Below are 24,529 nucleotides of genomic sequence, written 5' to 3' on the forward strand. Positions count from 1 at the left end.
CTGCCCCTGTCTTTCACTTGTGATTTATGGCTGAGTTCCTTATGTTGCCAGATTTATAAACTTTGCAGGGCTTCCTGAATGCCCACTTTGTACACCAGTCCACAAGCCAGTAAATTTATTGTCTATGAATTGCTACTTTGAAAAATTACATCAATGCAAATTGATTGGCTTTTAGCCTCCCTAGCCAATAAATTCATTTTATTTTTTTGGAGGGGACATCTGAGGTCACAGGATGATAGATAAAACGGGCAATCCCTCAACGAGGAGAGTCGGAAGTTCTCCTGAGCAGAAGCCCGGCAGGACTTTTCTCCATCGTCATGGATAGACTGGCCTTCTGCTGCCTGCTCTTCGTGGGTCTCCTGAACCCACTCCTGTCCCTTCCCATCCCTGATACGGGGGAGAAGGCTCCTCAGCGTCCAGGTGAGGCGACTGTGTTTATCAGTCTAGGTGGCACTCAGGAGGAGGAAAGGGATTCCGGCTAAAAGGCTCTTCTGTAAGTGCAGCGATGCTTTGAAGAGAGAACCAGGGGGCTCTTACTGTGTGTCTTAGATCTAGCAATGGGTACGGTCTTCTCTAAACACAGGCAGGCAGCATTGCTTATTTCATGTCACAAATGCACTCAAACTTTCGTAGTGGTCAGCTTTTGCTTATAAAAATTGGACTGAGTTTAGAACATTACCTTCAATTTTGAGAGGACTGGTTGAGGGTAGGAGTGGTTTCTCCAGCTACAGACTAATGGGTCCTTATTCTGTCATGAGAATTAGAGAGCAATAATCTGTGTTGTATGAAACAAAATGGCTTAGTTAAGCACAGTGGCTGCTGAAGCTGGACTCAGACAGCCAAGCATGTTTGTTCTCTTTTTAATTAATGTTCTACTTAAGTCCAAGTTAAACTAAAAAAAAAATTAGAAATTTTACCAAAACCCCTTAATTTGGAATTAGGTTGTGTATTATATTTCATAAATATTTAACTGGATTTAATATTTAGTGCATACACCATGGCGGTCAGAGGACTTGAAGGAGCTGGTTCTCTAGTATGTGGGAAGGCTTGGTGGTAACACCGTCCTCCCTGGGGCCAGCTCGCTGCTTTTGGGTCCTTTTGGACATTTTCTTAAGTAGGTTCTCTTCCAAGCCACTGCTGTTACACTTCCTAGTCTGCGCCGCTCTCCCGCCAGCATTCTGATCGTGTTTGAGCATCACTCACATTCTGCCAATCATCTGCTGGCGTCACTGAATCCACATTGGCACTTAGCCTGTTGGTCAAAACCAGGCAGGAACCAATTCTGCTATTTTAAAAGGGCCAGCACACACCGCCAAAAGAAATCAGGATGTTCAGGTGCTGACGGCGCTTCAAACGTCTACAATAAAAAAGCTGAAATGAGGCAGCCTCTTACTCAAAAGTCCCAACAGGTGGAAACTTAGCGGTTTTTGCCAGAATGCTCCCTTGGGTTCATCCCTCCGCAAATGCTCTGCAGCACAGACATTTGCACGTTATCAAAGTCTGCAGGTGACCACTGGCATTCTCCAGGAGTACCGTGAGTGCACCTGGCTGCCATTAAAATGCTTTGTTCCTTGTCTTCCCATCAAGGTTGCAGATGAGGTCAGCCTGCAGCATCCAGTGTCATGAGTGGCTTTCCGATCAGACTCCCAGAGCAGCTCAACCTGCTGGCACCTGCCCAAGACATGTCCCACTGCCAGCCTCTGCCGGTCACATACATCTTGCATGCACTTAGCATACACAACCAGAACATTTAGCACACACCCTGTGCAGAAAGCACACCTCATACCTGCTCTCACTCCTCACACCCATTTGCCACACATGTTGCATGCACTTGCCCTCACACCACACACTTACCCACACAGCTTGCACATAGCACACACGCCAAGGATACTTGCCATGCATCCCTTACATTACGTTTCCCTCACTTACACACACCCCATACACGCTGGGTGTCGGTCACACCTCACACAGAAGTCACAATGCAGCATTTGAAGCCTCAAGTGAATCCCCGCAGCGAGGTGCAGCGGAGGTGCCGCCCTCCTTTTTTGTCTCCCACTCATAGACCTCAGAAGGGGATAAATGGAGATGATGAGCCCAACTAGACTTCCTGAGCCAAACTGGCATTGGGGTCCCCTCCTGCTCAAGGCAGGTGGTAGGGTGACCACGATGGCAGGGAAAGGTGGTCCACATGTTCCTCACTTTTGGACTCCCGCTGGCTTGTGTAGCACCTTTATTTCTGCTAAATGCCACCGAGACAGATCACTGATTTCCTCACTTGGAGTTCCGGCATCCACCTCCCCGTCCTGGTACTCACCAAAGACAGGGAACAGAGATGGCCACGTGAAGGCCAGGGTGGACAACTTGTCTGTCTCTACCCCACAGTGCTTGAAGAAGATGCTCGGCTGGCTCTGGAGGAGCTGGAGAGGGTTGCCCTCCTGCAGACGCTGCGACAGACAGTGGGCACAGAGGCAGGTGGAGGCCTCAGCGAAGCAGGTAAAGGCATTCTTGGGCAAGTGGGTGGGTGAATACCATAGCTACGAAAGTTGTCATCTATTCTAGCTATCAGAGAAAGCTCTACAGAGTTCAACTATGTGAAATTTCCTAAAACCCTTCTTAGTCATCCTCCATTATCTGTCCACTATCCTCTGTCCAGCCTTCCAGCTTCAGCAAGTGCTTGCAAGCCCAGGCTCCCCAGGCTGGGCAGAACTCTTTTCATATGGACTGTTTAAGTGCCATCGAGACCAACTGTGAATCTCTGTGTCCCACTTACTACCATCTTCACAAATAATTTAATCTCTCTGTATCTCAGTTTCTGAGTCTGAACACAGGAGTGGCAAGGACAGTCTATACCAGGCATGATGGTGCACACACACCTGTAATCTCAGCACTTAGAGGCTGAGGCAGGTTTGGGAGTTTGAGACAAGTCTAGGCCACATAATATGACTTTATATATCTAGCCCAAACTAAATCAACAGCAGCAAAAAAAATTGACTTCTTGGGGTGACTTGGAAAAATCAATGCAAAAAAATGCAAGTAAAATGTTTAGCAGGTCAGAGAGATGAGTAAGGTCAGACATGGTGACTCACACCTGTGAGCCCATGAGTCTGCAGACAGCCTGAGACCCCATTCGACAAACACCGCCTGATGGAAATGATGACAGACTTGACCGTTTTCTCCACACACTGATCCAGTGCTCAGAACGCCTGGGCACAATACGGAGCGTCTTTAAGGAGACACACGGGCAGTCCAACTGTGTTTCTGACAAACTAGGAATGGTTAATGAGAAAAACAAAGTGCTGAAGTCAGAATCCTTGCCTGCGTTCAAGTTCACATTGCCTCAGTGTGCACAGGACTGGAAACTACACATAATTTAGAGATGTTATATTTTTTCTTCTTTCCATGTGTGCTGTGCGTGTATTGTGTGGGCCCAAGTGAGTGTGGGGGGCAGAGTTGGATTTTTCCCTAGCTTTCTTCATTGACTGAAGCCTGTCTCCAGCTGTGTTAGCTAGCCAGCCTGTCGCAGGGACCCTGTCTTTACCTCCCAAATGTTTAAGGGATCAAGACGGCCTCCATGCTCACCCAGCTGTGATATGGGTTCTGGGGACCTGGACACTGGTCCTCAAGCCTGTGCAGCTGGTGCACTATGGGTCACCTCCCCAGCCCTGGAATCTTAGATTTTGTAGGTTTTAAAATAAGCATGGCTGCTGAGTGTGGTGGCAACGCTGCTGGGTATGGTAGCAAACGCCACAGCTGCTTCTCTGTGAGGCTGGCTTGGTCTGCGCAGTGCATCCTTGCTTTAAAAAGAGAAACTGTCAAACTGTTTTCCAGATCCCAGTGATGATACTCCCACCCCAAGGGGAAGCTTGAGAAAGGTAAGAAACTCTGGTTTTTGAGGGCGAAAGGCTGAAGTTCTCATAACCAATTTTACAGAACCCTTAATTCATGACCTAAGAGTGTTCTTGGTGGAAATCACATCTTATAGTGATTGGCCAGTGTTCTTCCAGAATGTTTTTTCTAAACTGTTTCATAGACTGTATGACTGTAACATGGACTTGACAAGCACCTGTTCCAGGTGAATGACAGTGGCATGTAAGGGAAGGAGCGGCAGGGAAGGCCCCTGCTGCATTTGCCGTCCACGGCCGTGCCACGTGGCCCCAGCAGCAGCAGAACTAGGCTGGCACCTACAGGGACCAATAAGCAGTCAGTATGGGGCACCACAAGGCACCACCCTGCGATGCAAAGGCTGGGGTGTGGTGTAGTGTGGGGACCACTGTATGCTTTCCAAGGGGTCTCTCCAGGGACCCTGCCTTCTGCCCTGACAGTCAGTGTTTATGATTATGTAAATGTCTCCTGAGAAATCATGACATCAGCATTCATGGATCTGGACCAGGGACACCTCTAAGGTTGTAATAGCCACCAGCGTTCTGGCAGCGACCACCCTGACATGAGATCCCAGAGACAGTGAGCAGCACCTGAAGCCCCTAGGGGACATTCTGTGAGCCATTAGAGAAAAGTCTTCACTCAGATGTTTACATGCTTCTAATCAGAAGCCAGTCCAGTTAGTGTTACTATTGCTGTGATCAAACTCCATGACCAAAGCAACCTGGGGAGGAACCGGTTGATTTGGCTCACACTTCCACATCACTGTTCAACACTGAAGGAAGTCAGGGTAGGAACTCAAACAGGGCAGGAGCCTGGAGGCAGGAGCTGAGGCTGAGGTCATGGAGGGGAGCTGCTTGCTGGTTTGAACTCATGTCTTGCTTAGCCTGTTCTCTTATAGAACCCAGGACCACCAGCCCAGGGCTGGCATCACCCACAATGGGCTGGGTCCTCCCCCACTAATTGCTAATAAAGAAAATGCCCCACAGGCTTGTCTACAGCTAGATCTTATGGAGGCGTCTTCTCAATTGAGGCTCCCTCCTAACTGATGACTCTAGCTTGTGTCAAGTTGACATAAAACAATCCAGTACAAGGATTATTCCTAAGGCCTAAAACCATATATGTAGGGTGTGCCCACTTTATTCTAGAATAAGAAGAAAACTATGGCATTGCTCTACCTTTAAAAGAAGCCAGTTTTAACAGGTAAGATCTATGTGACAATGAAGATTAAGAGTCCAGAACTAATCACCGACAGAAGCCAACATAGAATGGTCACTGAGTGTTGGCAGAGGCTGCTCATTTGCTTCCCAGCCATCCAGACTGGAAATAATCATGCAGAGACTGTATTAATTAAGTGATTGCTTGGCCAATTAGCTCTATTGGCTAACTCTTACATCTTAAATTAACCCATTTCTATTAATCTGTGTATCACCATGTGGCTATGGCTTACCAGTGTCTGTCGGCTCCAGTGGCTACATGGTGTCTCCCTGACTCGGCCTTCTTTCTCCCAGCAGTCAGTTTAGTTTTCCTGCCTAGCTCTACTCTGCCCTACCATAGGCCAAAGCAGCTTCTTTATTCATTAACCAATAAAAGCAACACATATACAGAAGGACTTCTCACATTATCTCCCCTTTTTTGTCTAAATAAAAAGGAAGGTTTTAACTTTTAACATTGTAAAATTACATTTAACACAATAGGTATCAAGCAAGAATTAGTTAAAATATTTGTATCTACTTTATTTTTTATCGTAACTAAAGAAAGCTATAACTATATAGTCTTCAACTCCATCAAAGATTCCAGAAGGATATAATATTACCTAAGTAAACAGGAAGTGCATTGTAAGCAAGTTTCAAAACTCTAGAATTGACAAAGACCTCTTATTGCCTGGACAGTCACCCAAAGTTCTTCTGTATCATTGGAGCATCCATCTTCAGCCTACTGAAGATATCTTCAGACTTTTCTATGAAGCAGGAAATTTCAAAGACAGTTCCGCCTATATTGGCAGTTTGTTAGTCACTTTCTTCTGTGTCCTGCAGAATGTCTGACAGATTCTTTCATGAAGCAGGAACCCCAAAGGACTGTGTCACCTTCTTTAAGCAGCTTCAGCAGTGATTTTCTGTGGGTCCTGCATGTCCAGTTCATACAGCAAACCATCAAGCAGTCCAGGCAAGAGCAGTTTCTTGCCCAAATGGCTGATAAACTCCATAAGGAGCCTCTTTGATACCCGTTATCCTCTTAAAGTAGATTGGTTGTGTCAGGAGTAGATATGTCTCATTGTCATGAAAAGACTTTAGTTCTTAAAACATTTTAAATTCCATATTCCATACGTCTTTGAAAGGTTTTATGAGATTATTTATATAACTGAAATATATCTCTCTATATCTAGAAAACTTAACTGACTACGAGCTTGACTATTATAGATGATTATCTATTAGCCTGTATTTCTTAATTATACACTACATTTTTAAATGAGCTACAAAAACACAATACCTTGATTAAGAGCAGCAACATACATATAACAAAACTGACTTTAAATTTGTATCAATAAATCAAGATCCATACCAATACAAATCTCTATAACTGAGAGGATAGGGGGACTCTAGCAACCACAGGGTTAAGAAGAGAGAGAGAGAGAGAGAGAGAGAGAGAGAGAGAGAGAGAGAGAGAGAGAGCGAGCACACGCTCCAAGGAGCCCTCATGAGGGTTACTTATTGTTCTGAACTTTGGGTTTCAGGCTTTCTCTGGACAAGATTCTAACACTGTACTGAGTCGTCTTTTGGCAAGAACCAGGAAACAACATAAGCAACATGGGACTGTCTCGGAGTGCTTCTGGAAATACTGCATTTGAAGAAATACAAGAATCAATTTACTTCATCAGAACCACCACTTTAGAAAACTAAACAAGGAAGATGCCTGAAGAAAAATCTGGCTAACTACCCCATTTCTTCATTATTATGAGAAATAAATCCTCAATGTTTCACAAGTGTCACACGGGGTCAAGTTTACTTAAATAAACATCCTGAAAATCTATAACCTGTATTCCTTCCCATTATCCTTAGTATTTCCTGGAAATCTACAAGTTAGGCTGGAGGTGTAGCTCAGTGGCAGACAGCTTACCTAACATGAGCTCTCTGTTCCATCCTGGGCACTGCAAAAATGTCTAAGTAAAGCAATAAACTCTCCTATATGAGTACAATGCATTTTGGTCGTATACAACCTTTCCTCTCCACCTTCAACTCCAGCAGTGCCCCTCCCCTTTACTTCTAAAATGCACCACGTCTCTTATTTGGCCTGGGGGGTGTGGCTCACTGGTAGAGCTCTTACCTAGTGGGTGTGAGGCTACTACAAAAGCAAAACACAAAGCATCACACACTCAGAACAACTGATGCCAATAGACCAGTTATTAGCAAAGCAATAAACGAAGTCAGGTGATGGTGGCACATGTCTTTCATCCCAGCACTCAGGAGGCAGAGGCAGAGGCAGGCAGACCTCTGTGAGTTCGAGGCCAGCCTGATCTTCAGCGTGAGTTCTAAGGCAGGCTCCAAAGTTACAGAGAAACCCCATCTCCGGGGAAAAAAGAAAAGCAGAAGCACACAGTACGGAGTAAGAAGAAAAAGGCACCAAGATTTATCCAAAAGTGTCTCAAGTTATAAATGATTCAAAAATAAATTACTTTGTTAGGACATCTTCTCAACCATTAAAAATGAATATATGAATGTATAAGTTGCAGATGTCATCACATCCAGTGGCCGTAGTGCTGAGGATGGGATCCGGGGTTCCACGCTCATGAACCAAGCACTCTACCACGTGTCAGGAAGGCAGTACCTTAGCTTGAAAAACTCAAGCTCTAACACAAAGGCACCTGGAGTGGGGCCTGGGTAGTGGTCTGAACTGTTTCCTGTGGGGAAGTCTGTGTGCTGATTCCCACTTTTAGTAGGTCGCAGCACTGAGCCCTTGAAAACTTCCCTGCTCTCAACCTCTGTGAGTTAAGGTCATGGCTGACTCACACTAAGTATTGAAACTCACTTCCACTGCAGCCATTAAAGGCAAAACACCCTGCATTCTTAGAGGGGATGCAGAGGTTCGGGTGTGCAATGGAATCAGTAGACCCACATATGTGTAAACACACTAGCATTCCATGTACAACTGTGGCAGTCTGGAGAGCTTCAGATCTGCCATCATGGGACACTACGTGACCCATACCTTTGTCAGCAAACATCACCAATGCCTTCAAACACAGCTCTGATAAAGCTTTCCTAATCTAGACATCAGCCACAGCTTGGTAGGGAAAGCAGGCATGTAGACTCAATTCTGAAATCAAGAATGAGAATTACGGTTCTTCAATCTAAGTATCAAACTAGTTCTAGCTCCCTACTGGCAACCCCCAAAAGCCTAAGTGGTTTCTAGTGTACTAATATAATCTAGAAGTCATCAGGAGGTGCAGTGACTTGGGGTGATTTTCATGATGGATCCCTAAGCTCATCCCTCAGCAGCCTACCCTGCACAGTGAGAACAGCCACCATGGGCTGCCATAAAGGGAAGAGGGGGCAGCCGGGGGCAGAGGCTGTAAACACTGGCTATGTTTGTCTTGCTGTTGTTATCAGTGGAAGGAACACATGACTGGAAAGGCATGAGATCTAAGGCCTTGCTAGCTCCAGGGTCTGGCTCCATATTTTGATTTCTAGATTTTGCTGCTTTAAGTAACATTCAGACTGTAAAATACAAGCTCACCCTACAGAAGCTTCAGAAATAATTTTGATAGTTTTACTAAACTGGCATAAATGAATGGCATTATACATGTGTATACATACACAGACATCCAGGACTCAGTGGAGTCTTCTCAGGGCTCAGATGAGGATGAAACACACTGGGAAGGGTCTTTCTTCCAGAGGCGACTGGAGACAAACTGGCGCGCAAACACCCGTGAGAGTGGCAATGCTGAGCTTGCGGGGTGGGGGGAGGGGGAGCTCAGGGGATCCCAGGAAGCAGCTCTGGCTGACACCACGCATGTTCAGGGCTTGCTGATACAATGAAGAACATTCTCCACTTTTATGCATACACTGTTTATTGTTTTTACTCAAAAAAGATAACCAATGGAAAGATTAATAACCATTAAAGTACAAGCAAATCCATAATAATTATAAACAAACTGCTAATTTGATTAAAATTTACCACCTTGTGAAATTATAATGATGTTTCATTTAATCCATTCACACAACATCTTGTTTTCTTAAATTTGGACCTATGACCCAAGAAAAGAAAGCTTTGGGGGAAAGAGTTATGTAAACATTGAAGCCTACAATACATACTTTTGTTACCAACTCTATAGTTATTAATACTACAAAAGTCAGTAAGCTTGAACAACGGTTTCCACCGGGTATAGCCCCCATGGGGGGCAGCAAGCTCTGCTCGACCCACCCCAGCAGCAGGGATTCTGAGTGCACTGACAGCAATGCTAGCAGAGGGGAGACTTGGTTAAGGGCTTTCCAAATTACAAGCACCAGTTTCAAATCAAGCCTGGATAATACATACTCCGTAAGAGGTGACTAAGGCAAAGAAATAAGGAGCTGCAGATGAAACAAGTACTCAGAACCAACAGGAAAGGGCCCATCCTACCAGAGAACATCAGGTCTAATGTACGTGTGCATGGATGCAGAATGGTCCCAGTAGCTCCAAATACCACAACCCTTCACTGGAGAAGGCCAGCATGACCAACGCAGGCTCTGACATCCCCATCTACTGGGATGGAGTAGACTATGAGAAGTCTCGATTCACATAGCAGGAACCTTTGGTGGAACTATGCAATACCAGAAAATTCTAAGAATGTCATAGGCAGCACTTGAGAATGTTTTTTGACACCTTCTGATAGGACTGCCATCCTGAAAAACCATTATTTTATAAAAGAAGTCTAAGCCACAGAGTTGGAGCACTGGGCCAGCAGTCATCATGACCTTCTCCTGATCAGAATGACAGGACATTTATCAACAGCTAAAAACTGTCAGAGAAAATAGTATTTTCTTGAACCAAAGCAAAGCAACAAAACAGAAAACTATATTAGATTGCTGGAAGTACTGTTCATGAGAGGAGACTGCAGACCGCCTTTCCTGCCAGCTCCTTCCCCTGAGCTGCACGGGGTGGATTCCACAGTCACTGGAAGCTGAAGAAGGAATCTTGGGTGTCTCTAGTCTAGAGCACTGGGCAGTGAGCAGACAAACAGGTAAACAGTCATGCTCACTCCCGAGACAGAGCTGCAATCCCGAAGGCTGGGACCACCGAGTTCCCCTAAGTGTAGTTTCTCACTCTGTAGGCCCCAAACCCTGTTCAAGGGCAAAGGAAAGGCAATGACAATCTGGCCTCTGGTCGGCATGAAGGCCTCTTTGTGTAAATTCAGCAAAAAGAAAAAGTTAACTGTTAGACTGAGCATTTAAGCATATATATCTCCAGAATAACAGTAACATGATTTTAAAAACTTTTCACATTTATTTTATAACAACAACAAAAAAAACCTTTAAAAAATACGATTGGCTGAGTAAGCAGCTCTTTTAACATGCAAGGCTTGATTTCAACTCTCCAGAGTAAGCCCTGTTCAAGCAGCCAGACCTTACAAAAGGAGTTTCCATGAGAGGCTGACATCAACAGGAAGTGCATGGACAAGAATGGGGACAAACAACCAAATCCATGACTCCCGCACTTCCTAGGGAACAATGCACTCTAATGTTCTGTGAGAAAGGTGGAATGTCTTATCATAACCATGAAGGGAAGCACCACGCTGTACAAAGCCTAGATCAATATGTTAAATTCATGGAAAACATCATGTGAACTACACAGCCTACAGACAGAATTCAAGTATTCCAATGGGAAAATGCCTTTGCAGCAACAGAACAAAACAAACAGGACTAAGGCTTGGAACTTATTCAGAGTGACTTCTGAAATCAAATCTTCTCAGACACATACCTCCTCAGAGGCAATCTGGTGCCTTCAGAAGATGGCTAGGTCAGAGATTGGGAAAATGTCACCTATTAAAAACCGAGAAGGGAGGGCTGGGATACAGGTCAGCAGCGGAGAGCGCCAGACTAGCGTGTGCAAGGAGGCCCTGCGTTTGACACCCAGTGCTACCCAAAACAAAACAAAAGCAAGGGGAAAATCTTAGTGTTGATGACTTTGTCATTTAAGAGTTTAGTGAAGTAATACAGATGTCTTTGTGTCCCACAAGACCTGGAGAAAGTGTGAACAGTTGCTTATCTGGTGTCTTCTGATGCCTGATGTTCACAGGCCTCTCCAGTGTCACCAACTGAACCTCTGTCTTCACAGGCGACACAATTCTCCAAAAGAGAACAAAGAAAAATGTGTTATGTGATGCTAATGTCATCTAAAAAAGATGTGCTGGTTGGCTTCTGTCAACTTGACACAAACCTGGACATATCTGGGAAGAGAGAATCTCAACTGAGAGAATATCTCCATCAGCCCGCCCTGTAGGCAGTCTGTAGTGCACTTTTGTGATTAATGATTGATGTGAGAGGGCCCAGGTGACTGCGGGTGGTGCCACCTCTGGGCATGTGGCCCTGGATGCTATAATAAGCAGACTGAGCAAGTCATGGGGAACAACCCAGCAAGCAGCACTCCTCCACAAGCCTCTGCATCAGCTCCTGACTTGAGTTCCTGTCCTGACTTCCTTTTGTAGACTGTATCATCTGTGAGGTGAAATAAAGCCTTTCCTCCTGAGTTGTTTTTGGTTATGGTGCGTCTATCACAACAACAGAAACCTAACCAGCATAGAAGGCAGAGAAAGGAAATACACAAACAAGATGAAAGCATCCGCCAAGAATCCTTTATCTAGCAAAGCTCCTTAGAAAGTAAGGGAGAAACAAAGGCTGGGGAGGGGTATGACCTCACCATACCTGCAGTGTAAGAAAAGCTGAAGAGGGAGGCTGGAGATGGCTCAGTGGGTAAGAGCACTGGCTGCTACTGCAGAGGAGCTTGGTTCGATCCCCAGCACACAGGGCAGCTCACAACCACTTCTAACTTCAGTTCCAGAGGCTCTGGTGCCCTCTTCTGCCCTCTGAGGGCACCAAGCCCACATGTGAGTGCACAGACATATGTAGGCAAAACACCCATACACATAAAACACAACAATTAAAAAAAAAAAGAAAGGAAGTGACAAGGGAGACTACAGACTGAATCAGAAGGATGGTAACTCAAGCCGTATTGATGCTGCAACCCTGGCTTGCCAGTCTGTTATATAACATAAGAGATTAATGCTTAAAATGACTGGAGTTCGTGTTTTTAGGCTGTGGAGCTCCAGAGGAGCAGAGCTCCTGCATGGTGAGATAATTCCCTGCAGTGTGGGCCTGTTCTTGTATTTGGAAGTTAAATTGCCACACAGGGATAGTATTTGAACCATGTATCTCTGAGAGCTTCCCTCAGCTGGTCATGTCAGGGTAGTGTCTTTACCACCCCAGCTTTCTAACTGGTGGAAGAGAACTATGTCGTCATGGTAGTGGCATGCTGTCTAACAAGCCTAAGGAAAGAGCTGTACCTACTCATGAGAGAGCGAAGGGGCCTGTGACACTCTCTCACAGAAAAAAAACGGGGTAGAGAGTCATGAGACCCTCACTTTAGACCCTAGCCTTTCCTCCCAGTCCTATGCAATTTCACCTCAGGTGTCCTGTGCTTTAGGGAGGTGACCAGAGTCTACAGAGTGCAGAATGCACTGACGGGGTGGGGCGGGAGGCTGCTGACGGGTGGGGGAGACCACCTGTGGAGCTATGCTATGAAGTTACCATTCACACTAGGATGAGATGGTTTTGATGATGTGGCCATTTTGGGTCACCCATGCTCTGTATGTAAGCTCAATTAACTCACTGGTGTCCGGGTGCCTTGGCTTTAACAGTACTTTGGCCTGTGACTGTGCCCTTCCGGAGGTGAAGAGAAGGAACTTCACCAACAGTGTTAGGAAGACCACTTCTCAAAACCTAGAACACACTGCTAGCTATTTCACACGCACACTGCTGTTGGAATACAAAGGTGACTGTGAAGGTGAAGGGCACCTGTCACCTGGTGCAGAACAGTCGCTGTATGAACAATTACGTGCTTACCTGGAGGTGTCCTTCTTGAGGGGCAGTCTGGCTGTGGATCCAGCACACCTTGGCCAGTTCCTCCTTCTGAGCAGGAGAGAATTGGGGCTGCTGCTGTTCCATGCTGCTGAGCTTTGCCAGGTCTCCCCTCAGCACCTCTTCTCTTCTCCTGAACACAGCAAAGGCCTATGAGAACAGCCTTCCCTTCCACCGCTGCTCTTAGCTGTTGACTCGTGACATAACCGAACTGTCTGCTTCTTGGTTGGAAACCCAGTGTGATGTTTAAGCAAAGCATATCAAGAAATGCATTTCCTTCCGCCTCCTCTGCTAGGGGCACGGGTGAGCAGCCTGTCTGCTCTGTGGGGTCTGCACATGCACAACTGTAGTCCTTCTCCAAGTCATTTGCTGCTTGATTTTAAATGAATAAATTTATAAACACATTTTTCTATGACTGTGTATAAGACATTTAAAAATCATATTAGAAACCAAACAACAACAACAAAAACAAAAAAAAAAACAAACCCCAAAACAGCCAGTGAGATATCTGAGAAAGAGAGGGCCCTTTCGGCCAAGAGTGACGACTGCTGCTGTCCTTTGACATCTACATACACACAGCACAGAAGGTACTTCCCTGCTCACCAAGCCTGGTGGCCTGAGTCTCATCCCTGGGATATACACGTTGGAAAGAGGTCAGGCTTCCACATGTGTCATGGCACACTCACAGACGTATACAGAACAATATAAATAAATGGTAATATAAATTTTTTTGAGTTACAGAAATAAACCATCCAAACATACAGCTGCATTTTCGGAAGTGCTCTCTTACCTCTCGGGCACCTGGTATGTCATGAGAACACGCTCTGGTGTTTGTTCTATCATTCTCCAGATAGACTCTTCGGCCACCCCGGGCAAGGCTTCATTTCTTTGTCTATTCTGGGACCTCTGTCCGTTTTCAGAAATTCCAGAATAGTCACTGCTACTGAAGTGTACACTTCCTATCAAAGATCAGCAAAGTGGAAAACACCTGTCAGAAGTTTATTTGTCAAAGATTTCAGACTCTAGCAACTACCTACCCATCCCAGCAGTGGCAGTTTCTACACACATTAACCAGACACAAATGATCTATTTCAAATGGCTCACAGCATTACAGGCCCAGGCCAGAAACAGTCCAATACCATCTGCACAATGTAATCCTCTAGAGCAGCAGAAAGGAACAGACCACCAATACATGCAATAAAGATGAATCTCAACAGCATTGTTCTGAGACTCTGGACACAAAAGCCCTCACACTGTTATCTGGGTGTGTGGAACTACAGAAACCGAAGGGCAGTAAGCACACCATCAGAATGCCAGGACAGAGGACCAGTGCAGGGGTGGACTGTCGGTCCGAATATAAAACACCTTCACAGGCACACACTTGAGCACTTGGTTCCCAGCTTGTGGCTCTGTTCTGGAAAGTGATGAAAACTTTGGGACAGGGGATATGAGGTGGATCACTGGGTGTGCGTGTGTGCATGTGTGTCTGTGTAGGATTTTGAAGGTTGTAACATGGCCTCACTCCAGGTCTGAGCTCTGTGTTTCGTGTGGGCTGTGCTTGGGTCCCTCCACCTCAGCCCAAGATGCTCTTGCCTCCATTCCTTCCCTGCCACGATAGACTGGACCCTCCAAACCATGAATGAAAACAAGTCCTTCCTCCTGTAAGTTGCCTCAGACAGACTTTCTGTTACAGTAATAAGAAAAGTCACCAACACAGACTATAAACAGCTATAGAGGAACTTTTTAGAGCAGCAGGAATATTCTAAGTGGTGATTATAACAGTTATACCAATGCTAATTTTGTCAAATATAAGCATGCCCCGAAGAAAGCCTACAAAAAGAAGGGTTGGGAAACCCCCAAACTTTCTGTATTTATTCATTGGTGTCCAAACTCGAAGGCCTTGGACAAGTGATCTGGGAATAGTGTGAAAAGCCGTTCTTCCTGGTCGACTACCTGAGGCTGCTGCAGACAGAGACTCCTGGTGCACTGATGGTGTGGCCAGGTCACTGCTCCTACTGCCATCGTTCCCTGTGACACAGTGCTGGAAGGGAAGACACAGAGGCATCTGGTGTACAGAGAGAACCAAATCCCCCCGAGTTGTCCCTTGACTCCACATGCACACTGTGTACATTAGTACCCACCCCAACCCTCACCAAAAGTAAATAAAATGTACTTAAAAAATGGGTTATGTATAGGTGACCAAGTGTCTGCAGAGACCCAACAAAGACTGTGGAACCTTTGAGGCTGGAGTTACAGGAGTAAGCTGATAGGTGTGCTGGGGGCTACTCTGGCCCCCATGGCAGCACTGCAAGCATGCTTAGCCACTGAACCACTTATCTAGTGCTGAGCTGCGGTCTTATTCCCTAGCCCCCCAAGCTTTATTCACTCGGGCTCTCAGAAGTGAGTGTAGGGAGGGAGATGGCTCATCAGTTAAGAGCCCTTGATGTTCTTAGAGAGGACCCACAAGGCAGCTCAGGGCTTCTTTAACTCCAGCTCTAGGGGACCCAGCTGCCTCTTCTGGCTTCTGAGGGCACTGCATGCACCTACTGCATACAACATTCAGGCTGCTAAAATACTTAGCTTTGAGTCTACACCTAAATGCAGGAATGACAGACTCTGAAGAGTAAAGTGATAAATATATCTGGAAATGCTTTTTAAAGTAGAGTTTGCAAAGTTAAAGGATATTTATCTCAAATTTTTCAGTTTTGAAAATGACATGTATAAGCATGGAAGGATAAGCTGCCTGCTTTCTGATGATGCCAGATAGTGGCTCCACCGCATCCACACATGCCTGCTTTATGTGTACATACAGAAAAGCATGAATCCTACATCTCCAAAGAGGAGGCATTAATATTTTAAGAGCCAGAGGAACAGAATATCTGCTGTGAGACTGTGCCTACTAAAAAATGTCAGGGAAGCCGGGCAATGGTGATGCATGCCTTCGATCCCAGCATTCAGGAGGCAGAGGCAGGTGGATCTCTTTGAGTTCGAGGCCAGCCTGGTCTACAAGAGCTAGTTCCAGGATAGGCTCCAAAGCTACAGAGAAACCCTGTCTTGAACCGCACCCCCCAAAAGAACAAAAACAAACAAACAAAATGTCAGTGAAGCTATATCCATAAAGTCTCAATGGTATGGCTGCCTAAACAAGACCTGAAGAAGGACAACACCAACAGACAAGTCAACAGGAAAGGAGGAAAAGCCACAGGGCCCCAACCCTAGACAAAAAACTACACGGAACTACAATGCCAAGAATGGGAGAAAATAGTCTTTCCCAGGAAGAGTCTTCCAATTAGTTACCCAGTACCAAGTAGTAAGGCCTGAAATCATAAACATAAAGGTAACACTATATAGACTGAGCACATTGAATTTACATATTTAGGAATATGTATATATAGTATTTAAATATTTAAGAATGCATATATTTTGTATTTATATATTTAGGGGTACATACACACACCCCTATTAACAACAGCAACAGCAATAATAAAAGGCCATAATTTTGAGGAGAGTAAGGGGGATCTGAAGGGAAGCAAACGGGAGAATGATATAGTTCTATTTTGACTAAAAATTTTAAAAGTATGAATTCTAAATTCATATCCTGTCATATGGCTTATTCCCCTTACTTGACCACAACATTGGCTTTAATTTGTAAGGAATGAACATGTTAAGTTTAATACCTGGATATCAAATTTTAAAAGGTAGAGGAAACCTAGCACACTTAAAAAATTTGAAAAACGTATTTTGTGAAAACCATCCCCAAGCATCAAGAACAGATGATTCCTTCATTTCTGCTCTACAAGTGGACAGGGACACACTCGCTCACACTGAGCAGGGCTTAGTCCAGCTGTGAGGCGGATCATCCCCTAGTGACTAGGCTACCAGTGCTGAGCCTCGGACTTGGTTAAAGGGTCCAGACTTTCTCACTCACTCAGGTACTGACGGCACCACTTACACACTCAACTTCTGGGCCAGCAGCTCTTCTCACTGGATCTGGAGATTCAGATGGGGCAGGCGTTTCTTCCTGGAGTAAATTTAACTGTAAAGGCGAACTGCTCCTTGAACTAATAAATGGATGTTCTTCGCCGTGTGTCTCCCAGCCTTCCTCTATTCTCCCGTGGCTGTGGTCTGAAGAAGTTGGTTCCAGGTGTGGAGCCATTGCTGGTACTAAGGGTGTCATTTCAGAAGAACCTGCAGCCCCCAGGAATGCATATGGGGAGAATGATGCTGACCACAGAGGGAAGATTGGGGGGCTGGGCAGGAAGATGGTCATGAACGTGTCCAAGTAAGCAGAGGGGAAAGCTGAAATAGGCTGTGGGCCAGCGGGCAGAGGCGGGCATTCAGCGGCAGCTGCCCAGCCTGCAGAGCTCCCTACTCCCAGAGAGGCAACTTCGAGAGGAAAAGACGAAAGGAGACAGGGGTCCTGGTTGGGAGCTACCAGGGCTGATGGGAAAGCTAGGCTGGAGGGATGCGGGGAGGAGACAACAGAAGGGCTCCAGGGCTGCACACTGGGAAGGAGTCCTCTGACATGGGAACAAAAGTCAGCACTGGAGCTGCTGGTGTTCAAAGGCACTGGCAACTTCTTCCGTTTGTGCTTCCGTCTCCCACTTCCAGCACATCTGGTCTGCTTAGGAGAGCCTGATGAAGTGATAAAAAAGCCTTTAATCCCAGCACTTGGGAGGCAGAGAAAGGTGGATCTCTGTGAGTTCGAGGCCAGCCTGGTCCACAAGAGCTAGTTCCAGGACAGATTGCAAAGCTACAGAGAAACTTTGTCTCGGGAAAAAAAAAAAAGGAGGAGGCATGTCACAGAAAAGTAACAACAAAGAGAGAAAGTTGCAGGTGATTTTAAACACTTTCTAATGAATGAAGTTTTTGCCAATAGTAACTATTGTAAAAATAACAAAACATTGTTCTAACTCAACAAAAATTCTGGTAAAAACTAATACACTAAATAAATCAATTCCAGCACCTTAGTAGGTTTCTTATAAAACTGTTCTCAGGTCCAGATTCAAATAAGGTTGTAGGTAAACTGTGGAATAAGCGATTGTAGCATCTTGGTATCTTTTGGAACCAACCCGTAGTTTTCCCTGGTACAGTTGGCCCTACACTGCCACAGGTGCCAAACCTGCAGGTCTGGCCAACTACATACAGAAAATATTCAGAAAAAAATGATCATATACAAAGGTCCCCATTGTCCATCCAATTATAATAATATCCTATAATAATGGAATATTAAATGTTAAATAAAAGTTAAAGGACATGGAAGATGTGAGCAGGTCATGCAAAATATTATGGCTTTTGATATGTAGTAGGCCTTGAATGTCTGTGATTTTGGGTGTGTGTCAGGTAGTACTTCCTGGAAGCAATCTCCCACTGACACAGTAGTACAGTTCAACCTGCATATAATCTATAATAATCCAACAACGAAAGGGCTATGTTCTAAAATGTAGCTACCTTGAACACAGGAGTACTTAGCATTGCTTTTGCTCTTTTTCTGCAGATAGCAGCTGTAGGGTGAGGTCAGGATCCTTTCCTGGAACCTGTCAACATAGCTCTGTTCTTCCTTCTGCGTGTGTGCGGAGAGGACAGCTGTTGTGAGCCCCACGTGCTCAAATTCTTCCGCAGTCAGGGCCGATGGCTGTGTTCTCAGGGTCCAGGGCTTACATGCTAAGTCAACACCCTCTGCTAAGATCACAGAAGACAGATTTAATAATTAATAGCAATTATTTATTTTTTTATTTTGTAGTTGCCTTTCAACAAATTTCGACAAACATAATTGTTGGAATATAAAAATATCAGTACAGTACAGAAATTCCTCTTGTCTTTCTTTCACTTTAATGTATGATTATAATAATATAAGACATTTATTTAGATCTTGCTATTATAAACATTTTCCATGTCCTTACATTTTTTGATTTTTGATCAAAATTATTAATTTAGAAACAGAGCTTGGAACTTACTACATAACCCACCTGACCTGAATTTGTGACCCTCCTGAACACTGGGATTACAAGTGTGTGCCAGCACAGTTAGCCTTTGAATTTTTCCTACTTGTTTCTTTGAGATGAAGCCTCTCTATGGAGCCCTTGCTGTCCTGGAACTTGTTATACAGACCAGGCTATTCTTGAACTCACAGAGAACCACTTACCTCTGCTTCCCGAGTGCTGGGATTAAATGCGTGTGCCATCATCCCTGGCTCAACTAGTTATTTAAATAGGCAACATGTTCACATAATTCAAACACCAAGTTTTAAAAACAAATTTAGTAAATTCTTCCTGTCCCTTTCACTACCTACCCAGCTCTTTTTTATTCTCCCACAGAAAATCATTCTTTTTCTCTGTCCTTTAACTTTCTTTATGCATAGAGAAATAAGCATGAACACAGAGGCTCATCTGCCCACTGACTGTTTTCTCCAAAAACACTAGCCTACAGTTCACCCCACTTCCTACTCCTTGGGGAATTTAACAGTACACAGCCATCTCGTACTCTACATGCAGTGAAGCATTCACATCATTCACAAGTACACCTGCATGCACCTGTACACAGATTCTTCACATGTGCACCTGCATGCACCTGTACACGGATTCTTCACATGTGCACCTGCATGCACCTGTACACGGATTCTTCACATGTGCACCTGCATGCACCTGTACACGGATTCTTCACATGTGCACCTGCATGCACCTGTACACGGATTCTTCACATGTGCACCTGCATGCACCTGTACACGGATTCTTCACATGTGCACCTGCATGCACCTGTACACGGATTCTTCACATGTGCACCTGCATGCACCTGTACACGGATTCTTCACATGTGCACCTGCATGCACCTGTACACGGATTCTTCACATGTGCACCTGCATGCACCTGTACACGGATTCTTCACATGTGCACCTGCATGCACCTGTACACGGATTCTTCACATGTGCACCTGCATGCACCTGTACACGGATTCTTCACATGTGCACCTGCATGCACCTGTACACGGATTCTTCACATGTGCACCTGCATGCACCTGTACACGGATTCTTCACATGTGCACCTGCATGCACCTGTACACGGATTCTTCACATGTGCACCTGCATGCACCTGTACACGGATTCTAAGTTGTTTCAAGAAGAGATCACCCTTTAATCCCAGCACTCGGGAGGCAGAAGCAGGCGGATCTCTGTGAGTTCGAGGCCAGCCTGGTCTACAAGAGCTAGTGCCAGGACAGGCTCCAAAGCTACAGAGAAACCCGGTCTCAAAAAACCAAAAAAAAAAAAAAAAAAAAAGGAGAGATCACGGTGGGTGCTGTGGTTGGCTTCCCAATACCCTTCCCACCTCTCAAGGCTGTGCCACCTCCAGAAATGGGCTCTGACTTATTTTGAATCAACAGAACCCAATGCGGTCCACAGGAAACTACATTAACAATGGCGAACACAGAGGACTCGGCCCCACGGTGCCCAGCAGCTCTAGGAGCTCCATGCCTCAACTGACCCGATTAACACACAGCATACGTAACAAAAATAGCCTGTAATACATAACCAACACAAACACGGCGACATTCTTAATTAGGTTTACTGGATAAAAGTCAGGGAACAATGGTTAAGATACCAAACTCATAACTAAGCAAATGGTATTAATGGATTCTTTTCTCATCAAAAGGCAAAGGTGGTACCTGAGTGTAGGGGTGGGACATGGACAGTGGTGCCGCTGCAGCTGCACTGGCTTCTGCCAGACCCCGTGCTTAGTGCAGCAGGGGACAGGGACCACGCAGCACCTCCTTCAGCATCTGTGGACGGTCCAGTTGTTGGCATTTCTTTTTGAGGTTTGTTCAGGATCTGTTCAGTCTCTGGTGATACATGAGAAACTTAGAGTAAAAAATCTTAAGTGGACGCTTACAGTAGTCAGTAACCGACAAACAGAACTATTAGCCACACAGAGGATTCTGTGATCCACCACATAAACAGAGGGAAAAAAACCACATCATCATCTCATTAGATGCTGAAAAAGCCTTTGACAAAATTCAACACCCCTTCATGATAAAAGTCTTGGAGAGATCATGGATGTAAGGGACGTACCTAAACATAATAAAAGCCGATTGTCAACATCAAATTAAATGGAAAGGAAACTCATAGCAATTCCACTAAAATCAGGAACAAGACAAGGTTGTCCACTTGCTCCATAACTATTTAATATAGTACTTGAAGTCTTAGCTACAGCAATAAAACAACTGAAGGAGATCAAAGGGATAAAAATTGGAAAGGAAAAAGTCAATGTATCATTATTCGTAGATGATATGATAGTGTACATAAGAGAGCCCAAAAATTCTACCAGGAAACTCCTATAGCTAATGAACATCTTTAATCAAGAGGCTGGATACAAGAGTAACTCAAAAATATCAGTAGTCCTCCTACATACAAATGGATAAATGGGCTGAGAAAGAAATCAGGGAAATAACACCTTCACAATAGCCACAAATAATATAAAATATCTTGGGGTAACTCTACCAAGCAAGTGAAAGACTTGAAGTCTTTGAAGAAAGAAATTGGAGAAGATATCAGAAGACAGAAAGATCTCCCATACTCATGGATTGCTAGGATTAACACAGTCAAAACGGCTATGCTACCAAAAGTGATCTACAGATTCAATGCAATCCCCATTAAAATCAACCAGTTCTTTACACATCTTGAAAGAACAATATTCAACTTCATATGGAAAAACAAAAACCCAGGATAGCTAAAACAATCTTGAACAATAAAAGAACTTCTGGAGGTATCACCATTCTTAATTTCAAGTTATACTACAGAGCTATTGTAATAAAAACTATAAGGTATTGGCATAAACATAGACATGAGGATCAATGGAATCAAACTGAAGACCCAGATGTAAATCCACATGCCTATGGACACCCGATTTTTGACAAAGAAGCCAAAATTATACAACAGAAAGAAGAAAGCACCTTTAACAAATGGTGCTGGTATAACTGGATGTTGGCATGCAGAAGGAAGCAAATAGATCCGTATCTATCACCTTGCACAAAACTCAAGTCTAAGTAGATTAAAAGACCTCAACATAAATCCAGATATACTGAACCTGACAGAAGAGAAAGTGGGAAATAGCTTTGAACACACTGGTACCAGAGACAGCTCCCTGACTAGGACACCAGTAGCACAGGCATTTTAAGATTGACTATTAATAAATAGGACCCCATGAAACTGAAAAGTTTTGTAAGGCAAAGTACACCATCGATAGGACAAAATGGCAGCCTACAGGATGGGAAAAGATCTTCACCAACCCCCACATCTGACAGAGAGCTGATTTCCAAGATATATAAAAAATTCAAGAAACTAGATATTAAAAAACAAAATAATCCAATTTTTAAAATGGGGAAAAGATGTAAATAGAGAATTCTTGACAGAGGAGTATCAAATGACCGAGAATCACTTAAATAAGTGTTCAACATCCTTAGTAATCAGGGAAATGCAAATCAAAATGACTCTAAGATTCCATTGTACACTTGTCAGAATGGCTAAGATCAAAAACAAAAGTGACAGCTCGTGCTGGCAAGGATGTGGAGCAAGGGGAACACTCCCCATTGCTGACAGGAGTGCAAGCTTGTACAGCCACTTTGGAAGGCAATATGGCAGGAAACTGAGAATCAATCTACCACAAGACCCAGCTAGAGTTTGAAGAGATGCCTCAGTGATTAAGAGTTCTGCCTGAGTTCAATTCCCCAATTTCCAGCATCCACACTGCAGCTCACAACTGTCTATAATGGAATCTGATACCATCTTCTGGTGCGCAGACATATATGTAAATAAAATAAGCAAATAAATACATCTTTTTTTTTTTTTTTTTTTTTTTTTTGCTTTTTGTTTTTCAAGACAGGGTTTCTCTGTAGCTTTGGGAGAGCCTGTCCTGGAACTTGCTCTGTAGACCAGGCTGGCCTTAAACTCACAGGGATCCTCCTGTCTCTGCCTCCCAAGTGCTGGAATTAAAGGCGTGTGTCACTACCACCCTGCAAATAAATACATCTTTCAAAAAAAGAAAGAAAAGACCCAGCTATATCACTCTTGGGCATACACCCAAAGGATACTCAAGCATACCAGAAGGGTACTTGCTCAACTATGTTCATAGCAGCATTATTCATAATAGCCAGAACCTGGAAACAACCTAGATGTCCCTCAACAAAGAAATGGATAAAGAAAATGTGGTACATTCACACAATGGAGTATCACTAGCTGTTAAAAACAGTGATATCATGATATTTGCAGGCAAATGAATAAAACTAGAAAAAAAATCATCCTGAGGTTAACCCAGACCCAGAAAGATAAACATGGTGTGTACTCACTCCTAAGTGTATACTAGATATACAATAAAGGATAACAATGCTACAACCCAGATCAGAGAGACTAGGTAACAGGGATGTCCAGATCTCCCTGGGAAGGAGAAATAGAAAAGATTTTGTGAGTGGACTCTGGGCAGGTGGGGATGGGAACATGAAGGATCAGGTTTGAGGAGGGCATGGTGGAGGAGAGAGTACTGAAAGACACTGCTGGAAAGGGAGGGCATTTTGGGGTCAGGAAAACAACCTGGTGCAAGAGAATCTCCCAGGAATCTACAAGGATGAACCCTGCTAGGATTCCAAGCTATACGGGATACCTTGTGTGAATTGGCCATCTCCTGTGACCAGGCAAGACTTCAAGTGGAGGATTGGGACAGTAACCCAATCACATACGTTGTGGAGTATTCCTCTACACTGTGTGAAGATGTGTCACTGTGATTGGTTTAATAAGGAGCTAAACAGCCAAGAGGTAGGCAGGAGGTATAGGTGGGACTTCTGGACAGAGAGGTCTAGGGAGAAGAAAGGCGGGGTGACCAGCCAGATACAGAGGAAACAGGATGGGCAAAATGGAGGTGAGGTAATGAATGTGTAGTACAAAGTAGATTAAAAAATATGGGTTAATTTAAGTTATAAGAGTTAGTTACAAACAAGACTAAGCTATAGGCTGAGCTTTTATAATTAGCAATAAATGTGTTGTTATTTTGTGAGCTGGTGGCCCAAAGAAAAATCAGGCTTGTATAGTCAGATCATAACCTTTGACCTAGAGTCTGTTCTGCCTATGGGAAACACTGGGGTAAGGGGACCTAGAGATTAAGGAAATGGCCAGTGACTGGTCTAGCCTAAAACCCATGCCAGGAGAGTAAGTCCACCCTGACACTGCCTGGGACACAGGACCCAGAGACCTAGAATAGAATCATATACTACTGGAGAAAAAAAAAAGCCAACATAATGATGCCTAATGATATTCTGTTACACTTGTAGATAAACGACTAGCTTAATGGTCATCAGAAAGCTCCACCCAGCAACTGATGGAATCAGGTGTATACCCACAGTCAAACATTAGGTGGAGCTCAGGAGATTCTACAGAAGAGAGGGAGGAAGAATTGCAGGAGCCAAAGTAGTCAAGGATATCACAAGAAAATCCACAGAATCAACTAACCTGGCCAGGGGCTTAGTGAGAATGAACTGACCACCAGGGAGCCAGCATGGGA

The 24,529-nt window shown here is 44.5% G+C and overlaps 2 protein-coding genes across 8 annotated transcripts in view; one reads left to right on the plus strand and one right to left on the minus strand.

The window, feature by feature from the left end:
- The first annotated feature begins 317 nt into the window (after positions 1–317).
- Positions 318–6,787, plus strand: Uts2 (urotensin 2). Its single transcript, XM_075945322.1, has 4 exons — positions 318–420; positions 2,383–2,493; positions 3,829–3,872; positions 6,614–6,787. The coding sequence occupies exons 1-4, from the start codon at positions 318–320 to the stop codon at positions 6,725–6,727; spliced, it is 372 nt and encodes a 123-aa protein (XP_075801437.1). The 3' UTR covers positions 6,728–6,787.
- A 2,115-nt stretch (positions 6,788–8,902) lies between these two features.
- The window catches only part of Per3 (period circadian regulator 3), a 47,067-nt gene continuing 31,440 nt past the window's right edge, over positions 8,903–24,529 (minus strand). For 2 of the 7 annotated variants that reach the window (XM_075944576.1, XM_075944571.1), the window contains 7 exons: positions 20,649–20,822; positions 18,441–18,671; positions 16,942–17,624; positions 14,943–15,030; positions 13,780–13,948; positions 12,975–13,122; positions 8,903–11,201 (listed from right to left, as the gene is read on the minus strand). In XM_075944576.1, coding sequence (XP_075800691.1) covers positions 11,118–11,201; positions 12,975–13,122; positions 13,780–13,948; positions 14,943–15,030; positions 16,942–17,624; positions 18,441–18,671; positions 20,649–20,822 — 1,577 coding nt within the window. In that variant the 3' untranslated portion in view covers positions 8,903–11,117. The remainder of the gene's footprint in view (positions 11,202–12,974; positions 13,123–13,779; positions 13,949–14,942; positions 15,031–16,941; positions 17,625–18,440; positions 18,672–20,648; positions 20,823–24,529) is intronic. The other 5 variants (XM_075944577.1, XM_075944578.1, XM_075944574.1 and 2 more) reach the window with 4 other exon arrangements.

The sequence above is a fragment of the Microtus pennsylvanicus genome, chromosome 13 (genome assembly GCF_037038515.1).
Source record: "Microtus pennsylvanicus isolate mMicPen1 chromosome 13, mMicPen1.hap1, whole genome shotgun sequence".
In the NCBI taxonomy this organism is placed as follows: domain Eukaryota; kingdom Metazoa; phylum Chordata; class Mammalia; order Rodentia; family Cricetidae; genus Microtus; species Microtus pennsylvanicus.

What these genes read in the sequence shown, in the direction of transcription:
- Uts2 (XM_075945322.1), top strand. Translation starts at nt 318, where the DNA reads ATGGATAGACTGGCCTTCTGCTGCCTGCTCTTCGTGGGTCTCCTGAAC. An exon ending in GAAGGCTCCTCAGCGTCCAG is followed by an intron (nt 421 to 2,382) that starts GTGAGGCGACTG and finishes TCTACCCCACAG; the next exon opens with TGCTTGAAGAAGATGCTCGG. An exon ending in TGGAGGCCTCAGCGAAGCAG is followed by an intron (nt 2,494 to 3,828) that starts GTAAAGGCATTC and finishes ACTGTTTTCCAG; the next exon opens with ATCCCAGTGATGATACTCCC.